The sequence below is a fragment of the Bombina bombina genome, chromosome 6 (assembly GCF_027579735.1).
Source record: "Bombina bombina isolate aBomBom1 chromosome 6, aBomBom1.pri, whole genome shotgun sequence".
Taxonomy (NCBI): Eukaryota; Metazoa; Chordata; class Amphibia; order Anura; family Bombinatoridae; genus Bombina; species Bombina bombina.
The window spans coordinates 562,459,323-562,484,521 of record NC_069504.1 but is presented as its reverse complement, the minus strand read 5'-3'; the positions used below and the strand labels follow the sequence as shown (position 1 = coordinate 562,484,521).

At 39.1% G+C, this 25,199-nt stretch overlaps 1 protein-coding gene across 1 annotated transcript in view; it reads right to left on the bottom strand.

Annotated features, from left to right (window-relative positions):
* Positions 1-25,199, bottom strand: part of CGNL1 (cingulin like 1) — a 309,913-nt gene that overhangs the window by 140,727 nt on the left and 143,987 nt on the right. Inside the window, 1 exon segment of the mRNA XM_053717518.1 lies at positions 22,124-22,285. Coding sequence (XP_053573493.1) covers positions 22,124-22,285 — 162 coding nt within the window.

The window sequence follows — 25,199 nt, the reverse complement described above, 5'->3', positions numbered from 1 at the left end:
GGATACCATGACTGTGTCGGCCAAAGGGGGGTCACAATCATTAGACGAAGGAGATCCCTGCGGACAATTGAAATCGTCCTCGGGATCATCGAGAATGGAGGAAACGCGTAGACCCCTAGACGTGGCCATGGATGGAGAAAAGCATCTATGGCAGCTGCTTCCGGATCTGGGCGCCAGCTGAAATAAGGAAGAATCTGAAAATTGGTCCTGGATGCAAAAAGATCCAAACAAAAGGGACCCCTGAGAGATTGGAGAGAGAGAGAAAAAGACTCCTGTCCAATTTCCAATCGCTGAAATCCGTCAAATGACGAGATCCCCAGTCCGCCATTGAATTCGCTTGTCCTGGAATATATTCTGCTCTGACTGAAATGTTCCTGTCCAAACAAAGATGAATAAAATCTTTGGTGATATTGGACAGGTCCCTGGACTTGGTGCCTCCCAAACGATTGAGATACTGCACCACAGATATATTGTCCATGCGCAGTAAAATAGAAACTGGAGAAGAAAACTTTGCAAAACTCTTGACTGCAAACGAGCCAGCCAATAATTCTAAACAATTTATGTGAAAGCGTTTTTCTTCCAGAGTCCATTTGCCACCTGTGATGGAAGGACCGCAACGAGCTCCCCAGCCTGAAAGGCTGGCATCGGATTCGATGATGAAATCCGGAGTTTTGCCAAAAATGGCTCTTCCGTTCCAGGCCTCTATATGTGAAAGCCACCAAGAAAGTTCTTCTTTTGCTTCTGGAGATATGGGAATCAAGTGAGAGTAGGAAAAACCTTTTCTCAAATGAAGGATTTTCAATCTTTGAAGTTCGCGATAATGAAGAGGGGCAGGAAAAATAGCCTGAATAGAGGATGAAAGTAACCCTACTATCCTGGCTATAGTTCTGATGGGGACTGAATCTTTGGATAAAGTTTTGGAAATCTCTTTCTTTATATTCTTCACTTTGTCTAATGGGAGACTCAAAGTGGAAAGGATTGTATCTATCTTGAAACCTAAAAAGATTAGAGATTTGGTAGGAACCAGAACTGATTTCCGTTTGTTTACTATGAAACCTAGAGATTCCAAAAGGGAGATTGTTGAAAACAGATGATTTTGTAGTGAGAGAAAATTCTGGTCCATAATAAGTATGTCGTCCAAATAGATAATTAGACGGACACCTCAAAGTCTCAACCAAGCTATTACTGGTTTGAGTAATTTTGTGAAAATCCAAGGAGCAGAGAATAGGCCGAAAGGAAGACAGGTGAAATTCCAAAACTGATCTTCCCAACGGAAGGTTAAAAATTTCCAGTGCTCTTGAGCGATTGGTACGGTTAAATAGGCGTCTGTGAGATCTAAACGAACTAACCAATCGTTTTCCCCATAGACATTCTCTTAATAAATGAATGCCTTCCATCTTGAAATGATGGTAAACAACGTAAGCATTTAAAGATTTTAGATTTATAAGAAAGAAAGTTGTTGAGGTTGAAGGCTCTTGGAAACTTCTGTTGAATTGATACTGATGTTGGGTAGAATAATAGGGTTGATGGGACTGGTTATAATGAGACCTGGATAGGAATGGTTGACGGCCGGGAAAGCGGCCTCTGCCTCTCCCGGCCCTGTCAGAGAAACTCTGATTAGGGTAAAAAATCTTTTTAACAGAAGTTTTAACCTTATTGAGATTTGAAAAGGTGTTAACATATTGATTGAGCTCTTTCAAATAAGAGTCACCAAATAACAACCCATTGTCGTCCGGAGATATTTCATTGGAAGCGAAATCCGATATTGTTGGATCGATTTTTCGCAATATATTTCGTCGTCTCTCTAGGGTCATGGCAGCATTTGTGTTACCTATAAAATATAGGAGCCGTTGGACCCATTCTCTGACAACATATGGGTCCAGTGGGGCATCCTCTGCAACACCCTGTTCTGATAATTCAAATAACTTGGTCAGGGGACCTATGGAGTCTAACAATTTGTCCTGACAAATCCTCCAGGATCTATCAATTCCTTTTTTAACCTTGTAGCCTGGGGCACCAATGAATTTAAGGATTTTAGGGTCAACCTCAGGGGTAATTGAAGCATTTTTTGGGAGTAAGGGGCGAGGGCATTCCGCCCTCATCTTGTTGCGAGTCTGTTTCTTTAAAGGTTTCCTGAGTTGGAAATCGATAAATTTTGCCACCTCTATATTGGGGCACCATTCCGCAGAGCGGGGATGGTGAAGTTCATCAGGATTAAATCTTGGTATACCCAGACAATCAGTGAATTCTGTCTCCTCCTCAATATATTCTTTTAATTTTTTATGCATTTTCTTATGCCTTTTTATAGCAGGGGTATAATCTGAATTTTCAGATTCCACATCTATAGAATCTGAGTTTAAATCTGTATAACTACCATCCTCAGAGTTGTTTTCATCAGAGGATGATTTTTCAACATTATTTACATTTTCTTTAAATATTGTACTTGTGTTAGTATCTCCCATTTGGACACCCTTGGGATTCAGGGTTCTTTTAGCAGCAGTTTTTGTTCCCGTGCTGCGAGGAATTGCGGTGTCAGACAAAAGCTGACGAGATTTTGTTATAAGCTTTTTGCTGGCAATTACAGAAATTGAGGGATTTTTTCTCTTTAAAGATTTTTTAGTTTCTTTAATGCCCATTAATGAAGACATTTTATTGAAAAGATTGTTCATTGACGAATCAATCATAATTTGAACAGTCTGTGCTGTTAAAGGAGGAGAACTTTCTGGGTTTTCAGACATTTTAATAAACTAAAATTTTTATTTATAATTTAAATAAAACTTTTATAAGGTTCCTTAATAAATTAAAGAACACAAAATTTAAATATATATAGATAATACTTTGAACAATATATACATTTACAATTGAATTATATGTTAATAATACTTAGATAGGTTTAACATATATAAAAACCGCTTAGAAATTAAATAAGTAGCTTGTTAATAAACGTTTTACCACAAGATGGCAATGTAAGCAAAGAAAATGGTTTGTAAAACAACTTGCTTTCGTCTGAGGGAAAAATGGCAACAAATGTTGCCGGTCGTGAGGTGAGACTAACTCACACTGACTGGGAAGGCAAAACACGTCAGACTGAGGGGCGGGAAGGGAAATCCGGCCCACAAAATGGCGACCGGAACATTTAGTGACAGTGGGAAGATGGAGGAGGAAGACTGACCGTTAAAACATTTGCTAAATATAACATAAACTAAACATTGAATTACTTATGCAAGCTATGAATGTTAGGGAAAAATAAATAAACTAAAAAATATAAAATATATATTGACAAGGAATAAGAAACTGAATGAAACTTTAAACTTTATTGGAGATAAAATTTATAATACTTATCTTGACTGAGCAGCAAAAAGAAAGAGGAAGTCTGGATGCTTATTGGACAGTTTATGGTCACTATTCCTTCTCTGATTGGTCACTTTTTTCTTGGAGTTATAAGTTAGCTCTATCTTTAGCTACTTATTGTGGTTATCTGTTTTCTATGCTGTTTTATTATGTTTGTTTATGTCATTATGTACTTTTAAAAGCTGCATTGAGTAGTAAAAAGAGAGAATGCAAAAATAGGAGTCTCTGGTCTTGTAATAAAATCAACACACAAATTAAGAAAATACAAAATTTAAAAACACACTCAGGAGCCTAATGTTGGTCAAATGAACCTAATTATCGTGGGTTAATTATGAAGCTGCTATAGTATACCAGTGCGATGCAAGATAGTGAAACTACTTATTGAAGCAGTTATCTAAACATACGCTCAATAGTATGCCTCAAGGTTAAAATGTATCCAATAAATGTGAACAACAACACTGTATCCTAGGCTTGAGTACTATATGTCAATTTTAGTTAAAGGGACACTCAATCAAAATTAAACTTTCATTATTCAGATAGAGCATGCCATTTTAAACAACTTTCCAATTTACTTCCATTAACTAAATGTGCACAGTCTTTTTATATTTAAACTTTTTCAGTCACCAGCTCCTACTGAGCATGTGCAAGAATAAGTGTGTATGCATTTGTGAATGGCTAATGGCTGTCACATGGTACGTGTATGCATTTGTGATTGGCTGATGGCTGTCACATGGTACAGGGGGAGTGGAAAGAGACATAACTTTTAAAATTGTCTGAAAAAAAATCTACTACTCATTTGAAGTTCAGACTAAGTGCTATTGCATTGTCTTGCTATCTTGCATTTGTTGATTATGCAAATCTACTGTGTTGACTGGTCCTTTAACTGCTGAAAGGGGATGCAAAAAGTCAGAGGTTCAATAGAACTACTGAATTGAATATAGCAACTGGTTCAATGCGTGAAATAAAGTTACTGTGTGGTACATAGGCTGATAACATCTGGATCACCATTTGTATAAGAACCTAAGCAGGTGTATATTCAGAACTGTGATGGACAGATTTCTGTCATAAGGGTAATAGTTGCTGACTTTGGATATTTGAACGTATATCCTATTAATGTGCTCGGTATCCCCTTGTATATTTAATGGAGAAATCAGAGCTAATTTATATAAAATACAGCAAATATTATATATTCCCTGATAAGTTTGGAAAGCAACTATACTGAGTGCAGTCAAAAAATTAGATAATAGAGCAAATTTATACCTGAAACTAATGATTGTCATATGATTGCACATTTCCCTAAAGCAGCCCAAAGTTAATTATGCTTATGCCAAAAGTCCGTTCTGTATGTGTATTGCTATATCTGGTTAGGCTCCAGATACTGATTAAAATAGTTCCTAATGGCTTGTACAAATACAGATGATGCTGTGAATATTGCCTTAATGCTTTGACAAAATCAGTATTAAAAAACCTGAGAAAGAGCAACCCCACATTCTTAATATCTGCGAATTAATTTCTGATATCTTGGTAATTAGTTTGTCAGGTAATGTGAAGTGATTGTTGATATAGATGTATCAAGGTACTATTAAGTTACCCATGCATGTGTCTCATGAAGGGGTGTACTTAACACTTTAGAGTGCTAGCATGTTCAAGCTCCTACGTATTCAGTTGTGCCACCAGTAAATAATATCCCTTGATCGGGTAGCATTAACAGTGAGTTAACTAATATTTACCGCCAGTCTATCCGTTAATTCTATAGGGAAATATATAATACCAATGTCAAATTATATTGCAGTATTGACAATTAGTTTCCCTACGAAAAAAGTGGATAGACTCAACGAAGGAAATACCCATTACATGCACTTGGTCAGAACCTTTTAGTACCCTCTAGGTCAAATTGTTGCGATAGCATAGGAACTAATCCAAGGTAGTTGCTGTCGATAACCCCACTCTTAAGTACAATGATCACTACAAAATATTGCAGCTAACATAAGTAGTATATTTAACGTAACATAAACAAAAAGTTACAAAAGGCAACCTGAGGCTATCTAAAATACAGGAGCTCCAGGACTCCTCACCATTTCCCTAGCGTCCCTGACATGTTTCGCCCTAACGGCTTTTTCAAAGGGCAAGTGTGCCGCTCACTGATAGGCTCTTTATAGTGTGTAAACCCCGCCCACTAAGTAGTATCATCCTAAACTAGCCAATCACTATTCTTATTACCTCGTCGCTGTAAATATTTGCAGCCATAGTAATTTTCATTGCTATCTAATAGGGTATGTATTGAGAGGAAATATAATGAAAAATAAAAACGAATGAATAAATATGCCAGATTAGAATTATATCATAATTTTGTGCAAACAGAAATACCACCTCTTAGTCTGAATAATCATTGTGACTATCTAAATAACCTGGCTTCCCCATATAATGAAAAGTGACACATTATTCATTGAAGTGTGAGATATGTGATCATTAGTTTATTTAGAAAAGTGTCATGCTACCATAACTTATGGATTAGACATAGATCCGATCAGCCAATAGAATGCGAGGTCAATCCGATTGGCTGATTGGATCAGCCAATCAGATTTTTCTTACCTTAATTCCGATTGGCTGATAGAATCCTATCAGCCAAATCGGAATTCGAGGGACACCATCTTGGATGACGTCCCTTAAAGGAACCGTCGTCCGTCGGTTGAAGAGGATGGCTCCGCGTCGGCTGTATGGAAGATGGCACCGCTCCGGATGCATGAAGATAGAAGATCCCGCATGGATGAAGACTTCTACCGGATGGAGGACCTCTTCTTGCTCCGCTTGGATGAAGAATTCGGCTTGGCTGGGTGAAGACGGACTCAAGGTAGGGAGATCTTCAGGGGGTTAGTGTTAGGTTTATTTAAGGGGGGATGGGGTGGGTTAGAGTAGGGGTATGTGGGTGGTGGGTTTTAATGTTGGGGGGGTTGTATTTTTATTTACAGGTAAAAGCGCTGATTACTTTGGGGCAATGCCCCGCAAAAAGCCCATTTAAGGGCTGGTAAAAGAGCCGATTACTTTGTAATTTAGAATAGGGTAGGGCATTTTATTATTTTGGGGGGCTTTTTTATTTTATTAGGGGGCTTAGATTAGGTGTAATTAGTTTAAACTTCTTGTAAAAAAAAATTATTTTCTGTAATTTAGTGGGGGATTTTTTGTATTATAGATTAGTTTATTTAATTGTATTTTAGTTTAGCTAATTGTAGGTAATTTATTTAATTAATTTATTGATAGTGTAGTGTTAGGTGTATTTGTAACTTAGGTTAGTATTTATTTTACAGGTAATTTTGTAATTATTTTAACAAGGTAGCTATTAAATAGTTATTAACTATTTAATAGCTATTGTACATAGTTAAAATAAATACAAAGTTGCCTGTAAAATAAATATAAATCCTAAAATAGCTACAATGCAACTATTAGTTATATTGTAGCTATACAGGGAGTGCAGAATTATTAGGCAAATGAGTATTTTGACCACATCATCCTCTTTATGCATGTTGTCTTACTCCAAGCTGTATAGGCTCGAAAGCCTACTACCAATTAAGCATATTAGGTGATGTGCATCTCTGTAATGAGAAGGGGTGTGGTCTAATGACATCAACACCCTATATCAGGTGTGCATAATTATTAGGCAACTTCCTTTCCTTTGGCAAAATGGGTCAAAAGAAGGACTTGACAGGCTCAGAAAAGTAAAAAATAGTGAGATATCTTGCAGAGGGATGCAGCACTCTTAAAATTGCAAAGCTTCTCAAGCGTGATCATCGAACAATCAAGCGTTTCATTCAAAATAGTCAACAGGGTCGCAAGAAGCGTGTGGAAAAACCAAGGCGCAAAATAACTGCCCATGAACTGAGAAAAGTCAAGCGTGCAGCTGCCAAGATGCCACTTGCCACCAGTTTGGCCATATTTCAGAGCTGCAACATCACTGGAGTGCCCAAAAGCACAAGGTGTGCAATACTCAGAGACATGGCCAAGGTAAGAAAGGCTGAAAGACGACCACCACTGAACAAGACACACAAGCTGAAATGGTCAAGACTGGGCCAAGAAATATCTCAAGACTAATTTTTCTAAGGTTTTATGGACCGATGAAATGAGAGTGAGTCTTGATGGGCCAGATGGATGGGCCCATGGCTGGATTGGTAAAGGGCAGAGAGCTCCAGTCCGACTCAGACGTCAGCAAGGTGGAGGTGGAGTACTGGTTTGGGCTGGTATCATCAAAGATGAGCTTGTGGGGCCTTTTCGGGTTGAGGATGGAGTCAAGCTCAACTCCCAGTCCTACTGCCAGTTTCTGGAAGACACCTTCTTCAAGCAGTGGTACAGGAAGAAGTCTGCATCCTTCAAGAAAAACATGATTTTCATGCAGGACAATGCTCCATCACACGCGTCCAAGTACTCCACAGCGTGGCTGGCAAGAAAGGGTATAAAAGAAGAAAATCTAATGACATGGCCTCCTTGTTCACCTGATCTGAACCCCATTGAGAATCTGTGGTCCATCATCAAATGTGAGATTTACAAGGAGGGAAAACAGTACACCTCTCTGAACAGTGTCTGGGAGGCTGTGGTTGCTGCTGCAATCAATGTTGATGGCGAACAGATCAAAACACTGACAGAATCCATGGATGGCAGGCTTTTGAGTGTCCTTGCAAAGAAAGGTGGCTATATTGGTCACTGATTTGTTTTTGTTTTGTTTTTGTATGTCAGAAATGTATATTTGTGAATGTTGAGATGTTATATTGGTTTCACTGGTAAAAATAAATAATTGAAATGGGTATATATTTGTTTTTTGTTAAGTTGCCTAATAATTATGCACAGTAATAGTCACCTGCACACACAGATATCCCCCTAAAATAGCTATAACTAAAAACAAACTAAAAACTACTTCCAAAACTATTCAGCTTTGATATTAATGAGTTTTTTGGGTTCATTGAGAACATGGTTGTTGTTCAATAATAAAATTAATCCTCAAAAATACAACTTGCCTAATAATTCTGCACTCCCTGTATTAGGGTTTATTTTATAGGTAAGTATTTAGTTTTAAATAGGAATAATTAATTAAATTATAGTAAATTTATTTAGATTAATTTAAATTATATTTGAGTTAGGGGGGTGTTAGCGTTAGACTTAGGTTTAGGGGTTAATAACTTTATTATAGTAGCGGCGACGTTGGGGCAGCAGATTAGGGGTTAATAATTGTAGGCAAGGGGCGGCGATGTTAGGGAGGCAGATTAGGGGTTAATAAAATTTATTATAGTGTTTGCGAGGCAGGAGTGCGGCAGTTTAGGGGTTAATACATTTATTATAGTGGCAGTGAGGTCCGGGGGCAGATTAGGGGGTAATAAATATAATATAGGTGTCGGCGATGTTAGGGACAGCAGATTAGGGGTTCACAGGTATAATGTAGGTTGTGGCGGTGTCCGGAGCGGCAGATTAGGGGTTAAAAAAGATTTATTATAGGGTTTGCGATGTGGGGGCGGCCTCGGTTTAGGGGTTCATAGGTAGTTTATGGGTGTTAGTGTACTTTGTAGCACGGTAGTTAAGAGCTTTATGTTCCCGCGTTAGCCCATAAAGCTCTTAACCACTGACTTTTTTTTGACAGTAGGAGTCTTGTCGGAAGAGGCTCTACCGCTCACTTCTTCCAAGACTCATAATACCAGCGTTAGGCAAATCCCATAGAAAAGATAGGATACGCAATTGACGTAAGGGGATCTGCGGTAGCCTCGAGTCGCGGAAAGAAAGTGAGCGGTAGACCCTTTCCTGACTGACTCTAAATACCAGCGGGCGTTAAAAAGCAGCGTTAGGACCCCTTAACGCTGCTTTTGACAGCTAACGCCAAACTCTAAATCTAGGCGTATGTAACTAAACGTTAATTAAATACATTGCGAGTTAAAGTTTTGAAAAAAGCGATCTGTAATGACCACAATGACCCTTTAATATTTTGATCTTGGAGCTGTGCCTGTATATATGACAAGTACTTGTGTGTTTTTAGTATATGTTACCAGAAAGAAGAAGCAGCAGGGTAGGCTGGGAAGGAGAGAGAGGAATAGAAAAAAGCTGCACATGGGTTTAAAGCTGTAATGTTTTAGTTGTTATAATAAACATACCCAGGGGTCACTCAGTGCTTGCTTTACTGTCCTCACATTGCCCATAGATTAGTACTGCAACACACAATACCAATCTGTGATGGAAATTAGCATTTTGTATGCGTTTTGTTTTTAAATCAGACATTCAAGTCAAAATTAAACTCATGCAATTTTAAACAACTCAAGGATGTTACAAAGTTTAACTATATGTCTTTAAAACTAGTACATTATCCACTTGTCATTTTTTGTGTGTGAATGGTTAAAGGGACAGTCTACCATAGAATTGTTATTGTTTTAAAAGATGGATAATCCCTTTATTACTCATTCCCCAGTTTTGCATAACCAACAGTGTTATATTAATATAGTTTTTACCTCTGTGATTACCTTGTATCTAAGGATATTCTGACAGCCCCCTGATCACATGACTTTGTATTTATAATCTATTGACTTGCATTTAGTACTGGGTTTTGCCAACTCTTAAATAACTCCTCGGGCGTTAGCAAAATGTTATCTATATGGCCCACATGAACTATCAGTCTCCTGTTGTGAAAAGCTAATAAAAAAGCATGTGATAAGAGGCTGTCTAGTGGCTTAGAAAAAGGCAGACATTTAGAGGTTTAAATGTTGTAAAGTATATTAATATATCAATGTTGGTTGTGCAAAGCTGGGGAATGGGTAGTAAAGGCAGTATGTATCTTTTTAAACAATAACATTTTAGTGTAGACTGTCCCTTTAAATAACAAATCAAGCTGGTGTGCAGGGGCTACTCTGGCTAAAAATGCCCGGGCCTATTTGTGGTTCCAGTCCAGCCCTGGGCACACCGGTCTGTTGCAAATGTTTTTGTTTTTTACTGTGGATGTTGGTGGTGGTGGATGTTGTTTTTACTCCCTTAGCTGCAGTGTAAACAGGCATATATGCAGGCTTTGGGTTAATAAGTGCATTATAATATTAAGCCATTAACCACCAGAGAGGCCTGCAACTCATTCCATAGCAGCTATTTGAACCAGTTACAGGGATATAGCTGGTGTGTTATATATATATATACATACATACATATACAGTGGATATAAAAAGTCTACACACCCCTGTTAAAATGTCAGGTTTCTGTGATGTAAAAAAATGAGACAAAGATAAATCATTTCAGAACTTTTTCCACCTTTAATGTGACCTATAAACTGTAAAACTTGATTGAAAAACAAACTGAAACTTCTAGGTGGAGTGAAGTAAAAATAAAAAAATAAAATAATATGGTTGCATAAGTGGGGATGTAGGTGTTTAACATGATTTTGAATGTGATTGCTCAATTCTAAATAGGAGTCAGTACACACCTGCCATCATTTAAAATGCCTCTGATTAACCCCAAATAAAGTTCAGATGTTCTAGCAGGTCTTTACTAACATTTTCTTAGTCGCAACCTACAGCAAAAGCCATGGTTCCAGAGAGCTTCCAAAGCATCAGAGAGATCTCATTGTTAAAAGGTATCAGTCTGGAGAACTGTACAAAAGAATTTCCAAGGCATTAGATATACCATGGAACACAGTGAAGACAGTCATCAAGTGGAGAAAATATGGCGCAACAGTGACATTACCAAGAACTGGACGTCCCTCCAAAATTGCAGAAAAGACTAGAAGAAAACTGCTCTGGGAGGCTGCCAAGAGGCCTACAGCAACATTAAAGGAGCTGCAGGAATATCTGGCAAGTACTGGCTGTGTGGTGCATGTGACAACAATCGTCTGTATTCTTCATATGCCTGGGCTATGGGGTAGAGTGGAAGCCTTTTCTTACAAAAAAAAACATCCAAGCCCAGCTAAATTTTGCAAAAACACATCTGAAGTCTCTCAAAAACATGTCGCAAAAGGTGTTCTGGTTTGATGAAACCAAGATTAAACTTTTTGACCATAATTCCAAAAGATATGTTCGGAGCAAAAACAACACTGCATATAACCAAAGAACACCATACCCACAGTGAAGCATTTTGGTGTCAGCATCATGCTTTGGGTCTGATTTACTTCAGCTGGAACTAGGGCCTTAGTCAATGTAGAGGGAATTATGAACAGTTCCAAATACCAGACAATATTGGCACAAAACCTTCAGGCTTCTGATAGAAAGCTGAACATGAAGAGGAACTTCATCCTTATGCATGACGCCCCAAAGCATACATCCAAATCAACAAAGGAATGGCTTCACCAGAAGAAGATTAAAGTTTTGGAATGGCCCAGTCAAAGCCCAGACCTGAATCCAATAGAAAATGTGGGGTGATCTTAAGTGGGCTCTGCACAAGAGATGCCCTCACAATCTGACAGATTTGGAGTGTTTTTGCAAAGAAGAGTCAAGATGTGCCATGCTGAAAAAAATACCCAAAAAGGCTGAGTGCTGTAATAAAATCAAAGGGTGCTTCAACAAAGTATTAGTTTAAGGGTGTGCACACTTATGCAACCATATTATTTTAGTTTTTTATTTCTACTTCCCTCCGCCTAAAAGATTTTAGTTTGTTTTGCAATTGAGTTGTACAGTTTATAGGTCACATTAAAAAGGTGGAAAAAGTTCTGAAATGATTTATCTTTGTCCCATTTTTTTACATCACAGAAACATGATATTTTAACAGGGGTGTGTAGACTACCCACACACACATATAAACATATACATACATATACACACAGTGGATATAAAAAGTCTACACACCCCTGTTAAAATGGCAGGTTTATGTGATGTAAAAAAATATGAGACAAAGATAAATCATTTCAGAACTTTTTTAATCCTTTAATGTGACCTATAAACTATGCAATTCAATTGAAAAACGAACTGAAATTTTTTAGGTGAAGGGAAGTAATAATACTTTGTTGAAGCAACTTTTGATTTTATTACAGCACTCAGTCTTTTTGGGTATGAGTCTATCAGCATGGCACATCTTGACTTGGCAAGATTTGCCCACTCTTCTCTGCAAAAACACTCCAAATCTGTCAGATTGCAAGGGCATCTCCTGTGCACAGCCCTCTTCAGTTCACCCCACATATTTTCGATTGGATTCAGGTCTGGGCTCTGGCTGGGCCATTCCAAAACGTTAATCTTCTTCTAGTGAAGCCATTCCTTTGTTGATTTGGATGTATGCTTTGGGTCGTTGTCATGCTGAAAGATGAAGTTCCTCTTCATGTTCAGCTTTCTAGCAGAAGCCTGAAGGTTTTGTGCCAATATTGACTGATATTTGGAACTGTTCATAATTCCCTCTACCTTGAATAAGGCCCAGTTCCAGCTGAAGAAAAACAGCCCCAAAGCATGATGCTGCCACAAGAGTGGGCAAATCTTGCCAAGTCAAGATGTGCCATGCTGATAGACTCATACCCAAAAAGACTGAGTGCTGTAATAAAACCAAAAGTATATATATATATTCTAAAAAAATGCTTGACTATCTAAATTGTAGTGCTTGAAGGTGTGTGGAGTCAGACATCTATATAGAAGCCTAATGCAGATCTGAAGGTGATTTTCTTGATTCTGCAGAAAGTAACAAGCATTAGGCTTAGTTTGTCGATCGTTAACCATTCATTTTATAATGTATGTGCTATGGTGTGCAATTATAAGTAGTCTAAGTTTTTTTAAGTGTTTATAAAAGAGAAGTAATTCTCTAAATATTGTACTGTGTACTGGAGGAAAAAATGATTTTGAGAAAAAAAATAATCTGAGATTCCAAAACTCCTTCACTACATCAAAAATTAATCATGGCATTGCAACGTATCTGGGCAAGAAAAACAGAATTTATGCTTACCTGATAAATTACTTTCTCCAACGGTGTGTCCGGTCCACGGCGTCATCCTTACTTGTGGGAATATCTCTTCCCCAACAGGAAATGGCAAAGAGTCCCAGCAAAGCTGGCCATATAGTCCCTCCTAGGCTCCGCCCACCCCAGTCATTCGACCAACGGACAGGAGGAAAAATATAGGAGAAACCATATGGTACCGTGGTGACTGTAGTTAGAGAAAATAATTCATCAGACCTGATTAAAAAACCAGGGTGGGCCGTGGACCGGACACACCGTTGGAGAAAACAGAATTTATGCTTACCTGATAAATTACTTTCTCCAACGGTGTGTCCGGTCCACGGCGTCATCCTTACTTGTGGGATATTCTCTTCCCCAACAGGAAATGGCAAAGAGCCCAGCAAAGCTGGTCACATGATCCCTCCTAGGCTCCGCCTACCCCAGTCATTCGACCGACGTTAAGGAGGAATATTTGCATAGGAGAAACCATATGTTACCGTGGTGACTGTAGTTAAAGAAAATAAATTATCAGACCTGATTAAAAAAACCAGGGCGGGCCGTGGACCGGACACACCGTTGGAGAAAGTAATTTATCAGGTAAACATAAATTCTGTTTTCTCCAACATAGGTGTGTCCGGTCCACGGCGTCATCCTTACTTGTGGGAACCAATACCAAAGCTTTAGGACACGGATGAAGGGAGGGAGCAAATCAGGTCACCTAAATGGAAGGCACCACGGCTTGCAAAACCTTTCTCCCAAAAATAGCCTCAGAAGAAGCAAAAGTATCAAATTTGTAAAATTTAGAAAAAGTGTGCAGTGAAGACCAAGTCGCTGCCTTACATATCTGATCAACAGAAGCCTCGTTCTTGAAGGCCCATGTGGAAGCCACAGCCCTAGTGGAGTGAGCTGTGATTCTTTCAGGAGGCTGCCGTCCGGCAGTCTCATAAGCCAATCGGATAATGCTTTTAATCCAGAAGGAGAGAGAGGTAGAAGTTGCTTTTTGACCTCTCCGTTTACCAGAATAAACAACAAACAAAGACAAAGTTTGTCTGAAATCCTTAGTAGCTGCTAAGTAAAATTTGAGAGCACGAACTACATCCAAGTTGTGCAACAAACGTTCCTTCTTTGAAACTGGATTAGGACACAAAGAAGGCACAACTATCTCCTGGTTAATGTTTTTGTTAGAAACAACTTTTGGAAGAAAACCAGGTTTAGTACGCAAAACCACCTTATCTGCATGGAACACCAGATAAGGAGAAGAACACTGCAGAGCAGATAATTCTGAAACTCTTCTAGCAGAAGAATTGCAACCAAAAACAAAACTTTCCAAGATAATAACTTAATATCAACGGAATGTAAGGGTTCAAACGGAACCCCCTGAAGAACTGAAAGAACTAGGTTGAGACTCCAAGGAGGAGTCAAAATTTTGTAAACAGGCTTGATTCTAACCAGAGCCTGAACAAAGGCTAGAACATCTGGCACAGCTGCCAGCTTTTTGTGAAGTAACACAGACAAGGCAGAAATCTGTCCCATCAAGGAACTTGCAGATAATCCTTTTTCCAATCCTTCTCGAAGGAAGGATAGACTCTTAGGAATCTTAACCTTGTCCCAAGGGAATCCTGCAGATTCACACCAACAGATATACCAAATTATGTGGTAATTTTTCTGGTTACAGGCTTTCAGGCCTGAACAAGAGTATTAATAACAGAATCTGAGAACCCTCGCTTTGATAAGATCAAGCGTTCAATCTCCAAGCAGTCAGCTGGAGTGGGTCGAACGGACCTAGAACAAGAAGGTCTCGTCTCAAAGGTAGCTTCCATGGTGGAGCCGATGACATATTCACCAGATCTGCATACCAAGTCCTGCGTGGCCACGCAGGAGCTATCAAAATCACCGACGCCCTCTCCTGATTGATCCTGGCTACCAGCCTGGGGATGAGAGGAAACGGCGGGAACACATAAGCTAGTTTGAAGGTCCAAGGTGCTACTAGTGCATCCACTAGAGCCGCCTTGGGATCCCTGGATCTGTACCCGTAGTAAGGAACTCTGAAGTTCTGACGAGAGGCCATCAGATCCATGTCTGGAATGCCCCACGGTTGAGTGACTTGGGCAAAGATTTCCGGATGGAGTTCCCACTCCCCCGGATGCAATGTCTGACGACTCAGAAAATCCGCTTCCCAATTTTCCACTCCTGGGATGTGGATAGCAGACAGGTGGCAGGAGTGAGACTCCGCCCATAGAATGATTTTGGTCACTTCTTCCATCGCTAGGGAACTCCTTGTTCCCCCCTGATGGTTGATGTATGAACTTGGCCCTCGCTAGCTGAGGCCAAGCTTTGAGAGCATTGAATATCGCTCTCAGTTCCAGAATATTTATCGGTAGAAGAGATTCTACCCGAGACCAAAGACCCTGAGCTTTCAGGGATCCCCAGACCGCGCCCCAGCCCATCAGACTGGCGTCGGTCGTGACAATGACCCACTCTGGTCTGCGGAAGGTCATCCCTTGTGACAGGTTGTCCAGGGACAGCCACCAACGGAATGAGTCTCTGGTCCTCTGATTTACTTGTATCTTCGGAGACAAGACTGAATAGTCCCCATTCCACTGACTGAGCATGAACAGTTGTAATGGTCTTAGATGAATGCGCACAAAAGGAACTATGTCCATTGCCGCTACCATCAAACCTATCACTTCCATGCACTGCGCTATGGAAGGAAGAGGAACGGAATGAAGTATCCGACAAGAGTCTAGAAGTTTTGTTTTTCTGGCTTCTGTCAGAAAAATCCTCATTTCTAAGGAGTCTATTATAGTTCCCAAGAAGGGAACCCTCGTTGACGGAGATAGAGAACTCTTTTCCACGTTCACTTTCCATCCGTGAGATCTGAGAAAGGCCAGGACAATGTCCGTGTGAGCCTTTACTTGAGGAAGGGACGACGCTCGAATCAGAATGTCGTCCAAGTAAGGTACTACAGCAATGCCCCTTGGTCTTAGCACCGCCAGAAGGGACCCTAGTACCTATGAGAAAATCCTAGGAGCAGTGGCTAATCCGAAAGAAAACGCCACGAACTGGAAATGCTTGTCCAGGAATGCAAACCTTAGGAACCGATGATGTTCCTTGTGGATAGGAATATGTAGATACGCATCCTTGAAATCCACCTTGGTCATGAATTGACCTTCCTGGATGGAAGGAAGAAGTGTTCGAATGGTTTCCATCTTGAACGATGGAACCTTGAGAAACTTGTTCAAGATCTTGAGATCTAAGATTGGTCTGAACGTTCCCTCTTTTTTGGGAACTATGAACAGATTGGAGTAGAACCCCATCCCTTGTTCTCCTAATGGAACAGGATGAATCACTCCCATTTTTAGCAGGTCTTCTACCCAATGTAAGAATGCCTGTCTTCTTATGTGGTCTGAAGACAACTGAGACCTGTGGAACCTCCCCCTTGGAGGAAGCCCCTTGAACTCCAGAGAATAACCTTGGGAGACTATTTCTAGCGCCCAAGGATCCAGAACATCTCTTGCCCCAGCCTGAGCGAAGAGAGAGAGTCTGCCCCCCACCAGATCCGGTCCCGGATCGGGGGCCCGCATTTCATGCTGTCTTGGTAGCAGTGGCAGGTTTCCTGGCCTGCTTTCCTTTGTTCCAGCCTTGCATAGGTCTCCAGGCTGGATTGGCTTGAGAAGTATTACCTTCCTGCTTAGAGGACGTAGCCCTTGGGGCTGATCCGTTTCTGCGAAAGGGACGAAACTTAGGTTTATTTTTGGTCTTGAAAAGACCTATCCTGAGGAAGGGCGTGGCCCTTGCCCCCAGTGATATCAGAGATAATCTCTTTCAAGTCAGGGCCAAAGAGTGTTTTCCCCTTGAAAGGAATGTCAAGCAATTTGTTCTTGGAAGACGCATCCGCTGCCCAAGATTTTAACCAAAGCGCTCTGCGCCACAATAGCAAACCCAGAATTTTTTCGCCGCTAACCTAGCCAATTGCAAGGTGGCGTCTAGGGTGAAAGAATTAGCCAATTTAAGAGCACGAATTCTGTCCATAATCTCCTCATAAGAAGAAGAATTACTAATAATCGCCTTTCCTAGCTCATCAAACTAGAAACACGCGGCTGCAGTGACAGGGACAATGCATGCAATTGGTTGTAGAAGGGAACCTTGCTGAACAAACATCTTTAGCAGACCTTCTAATTTTTTATCCATAGGATCTTGGAAAGCACAACTATCTTCTATGGGTATAGTGGCGCGCTTGTGTAGAGTAGAAACCGCCCCCTCGACCTTGGGGACTGTCTGCCATCAGTCCTTTCTGGGGTCGACTATAGGAAAACAATTTTATAAATATGGGGGGAGGTACTAAAGGTATACCGGGCCTGTCCCATTCTTTACTAACAATGTACGCCACCCGCTTGGATATAGGAAAAGCTTCGGGGGGCCCCGGGGCCTCTAAGAACTTTTCCATTTTACATAGTGGTTCTGGAATGACCAGATAATCACAATCATCCAAATTGGATAACACCTCCTTAAGCAGAGCGCGGAGATGTTCCAACTTAAATTTAAAAGTAATCACATCAGGTTCAGCTTGTTGAGAAATGTTTCCTGAATCTGAAATTTCTCCCTCAGACAAAACCTCCCTGGCCCCCTCAGACTGGTGTAGGGGCCCTTCAGAAACCATATCATCAGCGTTCTCATGCTCTACAGAATTTTCTAAAACAGAGCAGTCGCGCTTTCGCTGATAAGTGGGCATATTGGCTAAAATGTTTTTGATAGAATTATCCATTACAGCCGTTAAATGTTGCATAGTAAGGAGTATTGGCGCACTAGATGTACTAGGGGCCTCCTGTATGGGCAAGACTGGTGTAGACGAAGGAGGGGATGATGCAGTACCATGCTTACTCCCCTCACTTGAGGAATCATCTTGGGCATCATTTTTACTAAAATTTTTTATGACATAAAATACATATAGTTAAATGAGAAGGAACCTTGGTTTCCCCACAGTCAGAACACAATCTATCTGGTAGTTCAGACATGTTAAACAGGCATAAACTTGATAACAAAGCACAAAAAACGTTTTAAAATAAAACCGTTACTGTCACTTTAAATTTTAAACTAAACACACTTTATTACTGCAATTGCGAAAAAGTATGAAGGAATTGTTCAAAATTCACCAAAATTTCACCACAGTGTCTTAAAGCCTTAAAAGTATTGCACACCAAATTTGGAAGCTTTAACCCTTAAAATAACGGAACCGGAGCCGTTTTTATATTTAACCCCTTTACAGTCCCTGGAATCTGCTTTGCTGAGACCCAACCAAGCCCAAAGGGGAATACGATACCAAATGATGCCTTCAGAAAGACTTTTCTATGTATCAGAGCTCCACACACATGCAGCTGCATGCCATGCTGTCCTCAAAAACAAGTGCGCCATACCGGCGCGAAAATGAGGCTCTGACAATGATTAGGGAAAGTCCCTAAAGAATAAGGTGTCTAAAACAGTGCCTGCCGATATAATCTTATCAAAATACCCAGATTAAATGATTCCTCAAGGCTAAATATGTGTTAATAATGAATCGATTTAGCCCAGAAAAAGTCTACAGTCTTAATAAGCCCTTGTGAAGCCCTTATTTACTATCTTAATAAACATGGCTTACCGGATCCCATAGGGAAAATGACAGCTTCCAGCATTACATCGTCTTGTTAGAATGTGTCATACCTCAAGCAGTAAGAGACTGCACACTGTTCCCCCAACTGAAGTTAATTGCTCTCAACAGTCCTGTGTGGAACAGCCATGGATTTTAGTTACGGTGCTAAAATCATTTTCCTCATACAAACAGAAATCTTCATCTCTTTTCTGTTTCTGAGTAAATAGTACATACCAGCACTATTTTAAAATAACAAACTCTTGATTGAATAATAAAAACTACAGTTAAACACTAAAAAACTCTAAGCCATCTCCGTGGAGATGTTGCCTGTACAACGGCAAAGAGAATGACTGGGGTAGGCGGAGCCTAGGAGGGATCATGTGACCAGCTTTGCTGGGCTCTTTGCCATTTCCTGTTGGGGAAGAGAATATCCCACAAGTAAGGATGACGCCGTGGACCGGACACACCTATGTTGGAGAAATTCTGTTTTCTCCAACATTGGTGTGTCCGGTCCACGGCGTCATCCTTACTTGTGGGAACCAATACCAAAGCTTTAGGACACGGATGAAGGGAGGGAGCAAATCAGGTTACCTAAACAGAAGGCACCACGGCTTGCAAAACCTTTCTCCCAAAAATAGCCTCCGAAGAAGCAAAAGTATCAAATTTGTAAAATTTGGCAAAAGTGTGCAGTGAAGACCAAGTTGCTGCCTTACATATCTGGTCAACAGAAGCCTCGTTCTTGAAGGCCCATGTGGAAGCCACAGCCCTAGTGGAGTGAGCTGTGATTCTTTCAGGAGGCTGCCGTCCGGCAGTCTCATAAGCCAATCGGATGATGCTTTTAAGCCAAAAGGAAAGAGAGGTAGAAGTCGCTTTTTGACCTCTCCTTTTACCAGAATAGACAACAAACAAAGAAGATGTTTGTCTGAAATCTTTTGTAGCCTCTAAATAGAATTTTAGAGCACGGACTACGTCCAAATTGTGTAACAAACGTTCCTTCTTTGAAACTGGATTCGGACATAAAGAAGGTACAACTATCTCCTGGTTAATATTCTTGTTAGAAACAACCTTTGGAAGAAAACCAGGCTTAGTACGCAAAACCACCTTATCTGCATGGAACACCAGATACGGCGGAGAACACTGCAGAGCAGATAACTCTGAAACTCTTCTAGCAGAAGAAATAGCAACCAAAAACAAAACTTTCCAAGATAGTAACTTAATATCTATGGAATGTAAAGGTTCAAACGGAACCCCTTGAAGAACTGAAAGAACTAGATTTAGACTCCAGGGAGGAGTCAAAGGTCTGTAAACAGGCTTGATCCTAACCAGAGCCTGAACAAATGCTTGAACATCTGGCACAGCTGCCAGTCTTTTGTGTAGTAAGACAGATAAAGCAGAGATCTGTCCCTTTAGAGAACTTGCAGATAATCCTTTCTCCAAACCTTCTTGTAGAAAGGAGAGAATCTTAGGAATTTTTATCTTATTCCATGGGAATCCTTTGGATTCACACCAACAGATATATCTTTTCCATATTTTATGGTAAATTTTTCTAGTTACCGGTTTTCTGGCCTGAACCAGAGTATCTATCACAGAATCTGAAAACCCTAAAGCAATCGATTTAGCCCATAAAAATGTCTACCAGTTTTATAGCCCATATTAAGCCCTTTATTCTGTTTGAGACTAAGAACATGGCTTACCGGTCCCCATAAGGGGAAATGACAGCCTTCCAGCATTACACAGTCTTGTTAGAAATATGGCTAGTCATACCTTAAGCAGAAAAGTCTGCTAACTGTTTCCCCCAACTGAAGTTACTTCATCTCAACAGTCCTATGTGGAAACAGCAATCGATTTTAGTTACTGTCTGCTAAAATCATCTTCCTCTCACAAACAGAAATCTTCATCCTTTTCTGTTTCAGAGTAAATAGTACATACCAGCACTATTTTAAAATAACAAACACTTGATAGAAGAATAAAAAACTACATTTAAACACCAAAAACTCTTAACCATCTCCGTGGAAGAGAATGACTGGGGTGGGCGGAGCCTAGGAGGGACTATATGGCCAGCTTTGCTGGGACTCAGCTCTTTGCCATTTCCTGTTGGGGAAGAGATATTCCCACAAGTAAGGATGACGCTGTGGACCGGACACACCAATGTTGGAGAAAAATAGAATTCTAAATTTAAAAACCAAAGAAAAATGCAGGCACATTAAATAATAAAATATAGTTTTCCACACTATATATAAATTAAACATTTTATGAGGAGTACAATTTTGAGATAACATAAAAGCACAAAACCAGCTACTTCATATACACATATAAGCATGAAAATGCAATTTCTCAAAAATTTTATACTCTGCAGCTGGTATAACAAGTCATTTAAAATACATTAATATAAAAGCAATTTTACAGTGTACTGTCCCTTTAATGTTAGTTTTCTTATATCCTAAGAACATGTTTCTAAATATTCAATGCAGTGTTTAACAAATTTCTATGGAAACTAGGAACCAGCTTCAATATTTAGGATTCAAGTGATAAATAAACCTCTGAATCAGAAATAAGAGATTTGATCACAGAACGAATAGCATGAGAATTTGTTTTAAATGTCACATGGGTATACTGATTTTTTTTTTTATATATAAATAAGCTTCACTTTTATTCTTTGCCAATCCAGACCCCAGTAGGGGATGGATCAAAAATGTGATAAAAGGTCTCTTCCTGTCAGTTCTCTTTCAATTAATGCTCCGTCAGCTTGCTGTTTGCTTGCCTTGCCAGTACCTTTATACGCACATATTTAGACAGAGAGAGAGAGTGCTGCGAGAAAGAGATAGGAGAAAGAGAAAGAGAGGGAAGATGAATTACTGAGAGAAGAGAGATGAGGGAGAAGATGGAAGAAGAGAGATATACAAAAAAATATTTAAAAAAGAAAACAATATTTGTAAAGCTGCTGGATTTGTCAAATTACCCCTATCTTGTCTGCTCAGCAACTTTAATTTGTATGTATTTTCCAATTACATGGAAGGTAGGTGTCAATGGCTCAAAAATAAATTGCTCTAGCAATTTAATTTTACACCATCAATTTAGGGAATAATCCATTTTGAGTCATGAACAGCTATAATGGTGAGCCAAGAAAACAATTTCTCAATGTACTGTAACTAAATAATAATAAAACGCTAGATATAAAAAAGCATATTTTGTGGCTTGTTATAGGTCTTTAAAAAATAAAGAATGAAACAGCATCTTCCTTTTTTATAATACAACATTTACTTATAACGTATAAACATTTGGATTAAATACCTCCATTGATTTAATCTGTCGAACACGATCATCCTTCATATACGTTTTAGTATCTAGTTCATACTGAAGGTCTTTAATGGTTTGCTGAAGAAGATGATTCTTTGTAAGTGATTCATCATGCGCTCTCTGGTGGTCCTGTAGGTTTTCTTCCAAATGATGAACCTAAATTGCAGGGTACAGCAAAGTTTAAAAAATAAATAAAATCAATTTGATTTTCATTTGTATAAAAATACTGTCCAGATGAGAATGTATAGTGATTATATTTTTTCATACTTGGAAGATAGTCTCATCTTCTTCACAATTGAAACTACAACTATATAACACTGGCAATTCAGGTAGTTAGTTTATAAAAACACAATTGCCATTTAAAATGTAAAAAATATTGCAAGGGTATTAATTCTGCTGCAATTGTTTATAAGAATCATCTTTGATACGTTTATGATACAGAGACATTCACTATTAAATCAAGGGCTGACATTAACAAGCATTGCAAATAAAGTCAGTTTTTTTAGAATGTAAAACAACCCTCAGGATAAACCATGTTTTCCTGCAACAAAGTATATGGCAATGAAACAATTCTACAACACAACACAGTATATAAAATGTTTAGTTATGCACAATGAAACAAATTTGCAATATACTTTATTTTGACCACTTTTCATGTAATGTAATTCTGAAAATTGAGGATTTTCTTATTATCAGAACTTAAAATGCACTGACTTCTTAAGGCTAACCCTACTACATATATGTTCCTTTCGCTTTAGCTGATAACATTTATAAAGCAATGCATTTTATACTAATGCTATGAGCATGGTTAGTCTTGTTGTATGCCTAAATTGACAAAATAGGCAAATGGTCAGTGTAGTTTGCCTACTTAAAAACAATTGCAGTAAGAAGGATGTTAATTTGTTTATAAAAAAAAAAAAATTTAGACTTGTTCCATATGTTATTCTAAACTAAAGCAACACAACAGAAATATCTTGTCATTACATGGTGTTCACTGTCCCTTTAACAGACAGCTCATAAATAACATATAACTGTATGCACAATAGTTACAGTAAGAGCTAACCAAGTATTTCACTAAAGCTACAGCTCATACCAACTAAACAAGTATTAAAGAGACACTAAAGTCAAAATTAAACAGTCTGCACTACCATGTTTAACATGAATAGGAAAGCCCACAATATACATAATTAAATAACAGGAAAGGAGAGCAAAATAAATAATTAAAGTATATTACATACTACATAAACTATTTATATTAATAATGTAATGTGTTTAATGTCCCTTTAATGATCCTTTAATGTTTTAATTCCACCTAAACAACTATTAAATAATGATAAAAGTCTGACAAATTGCACTACATGTCCTCTGGCTCAGAACACACTTGGACAGCTGCCACTGCAAAAGGGTTGAAAACCACTAGGCTAAACCATATTAGCATACCAATGAGATCAACCAGGATGATCGGTTAGACTTGGCCAAATTTTAAATTACAATTTACAACTTTTGGAATACTTTTCTTTGCCTTATTACCAAGGTCATCTTTAAAAGTTGGTCTAAACTGGTTTATTTTCAATGTCAAACTCACATGTAATTTTAAGCTCAGATTTAGGCAAAAGCCACAGTATATCAACCCTATATACATCAGTCCAGATTGGAATGCATAGAAAGAACTGTTTGCTGAAAAATGCAAGTGAAGTCTGTGTTGTGTGATTATTTATGAGGTTTATAATGCTGTTTAGCATTTAAAGTCTTCATTTCAAAGCTTTAAAAATAATATATTAGGTGTTACTTATGACAATTTTGAGAGGGGCCTGGAACCTATCTCCCTCACTTCCCATTGACTTACATTATAAACTGGGTTTCAATTTACAACGGTTTCGATTTGCAACCATTCCTTCGGGAAACCTAACCCCGGCGTAAAATGAGGGCTACCTGTACTTGACTCTGCCAACAAGGCAAACAATGTATGAAAGATTATTTAAATTGTCAAAATTTAATTGTTTGGAGGTACAGCTATCTTTTTAAATTATGAATATAATCTTACTATTTTCTGAGCAGTTATGAAAATCATTGTAGCCTTTAAACATATTCACTGATTAAAGAGCAGTATCTAAATAAAGCACAGGTGCAGCACAATTCAGCAATGCATGTAAACATATTCTGTATGCAGAGAGACCGTTGTATTAAAATCTCCACATTTCTGTCATTTTGCTTGGGGGGGGGGGGCATCGATACTGCTATACACAGGGCAATTCTCCATAGACAGCTTATGTTGGGTATGATAAACTATGTGTTGCATGGACAAACTTAGTTCTAAGACCGCTTGACTCGTTGAAGGCAGATAGTAAAACCTAGTCTACATGGAAAGAAATGTACTACTTATGACATTTCTTAGGGTTAAAATTAGAATGTTCCTTGTACTGAAAGTATAAGTGCTTTTTAACATTGTATTCTATTGGTTTTTAGTTTTTCTGTATAGGTTCTTCTATGGAACTTTTCATTGTCTCCTGTCTTTTTTTTCACAGCAATTTCCAATGGACAGTATTTATACTATATAATAATTAAAACAAACCATTTTGTCTTGTCATCCTTTGTTTAAGTACTGATGCTCACAATGTTTTATAAAATAAAGAGTTAAAATGTCACTCATACCGGGGGCGGAGTCTGGCCACGCTGGGACATGGCCGCTCAGTGAGGTTGCTCTGTGGGACCGGAGTTTATCTTGCACACTTGTAATTAGCCGTGGACAAAATACAGACACTCAGTGGTGTTGGAACACATGAGGAACAGAACCGCCGCACTAGGGATAACGAACATGCCCTGATCAGACCGCAAACACCCGAAGTGGCTCACAGTGCTCAGGAGATAGCGGTCGCCATCTTGGATTTTCCCCACGAGGCTCAGGCAGTATACGACTGCAACAGGACCAGGTACTATTAAAGTGGGTACTCAAAATGTTACAACTCTTCAGGCACAAGGGCTAACACACATGTAAGAGACTTTACCCATAGTGTACGTTAGCACAAATAATAATTTCATCGGCATATACCTGCTCCTTAGTACAGGTTAA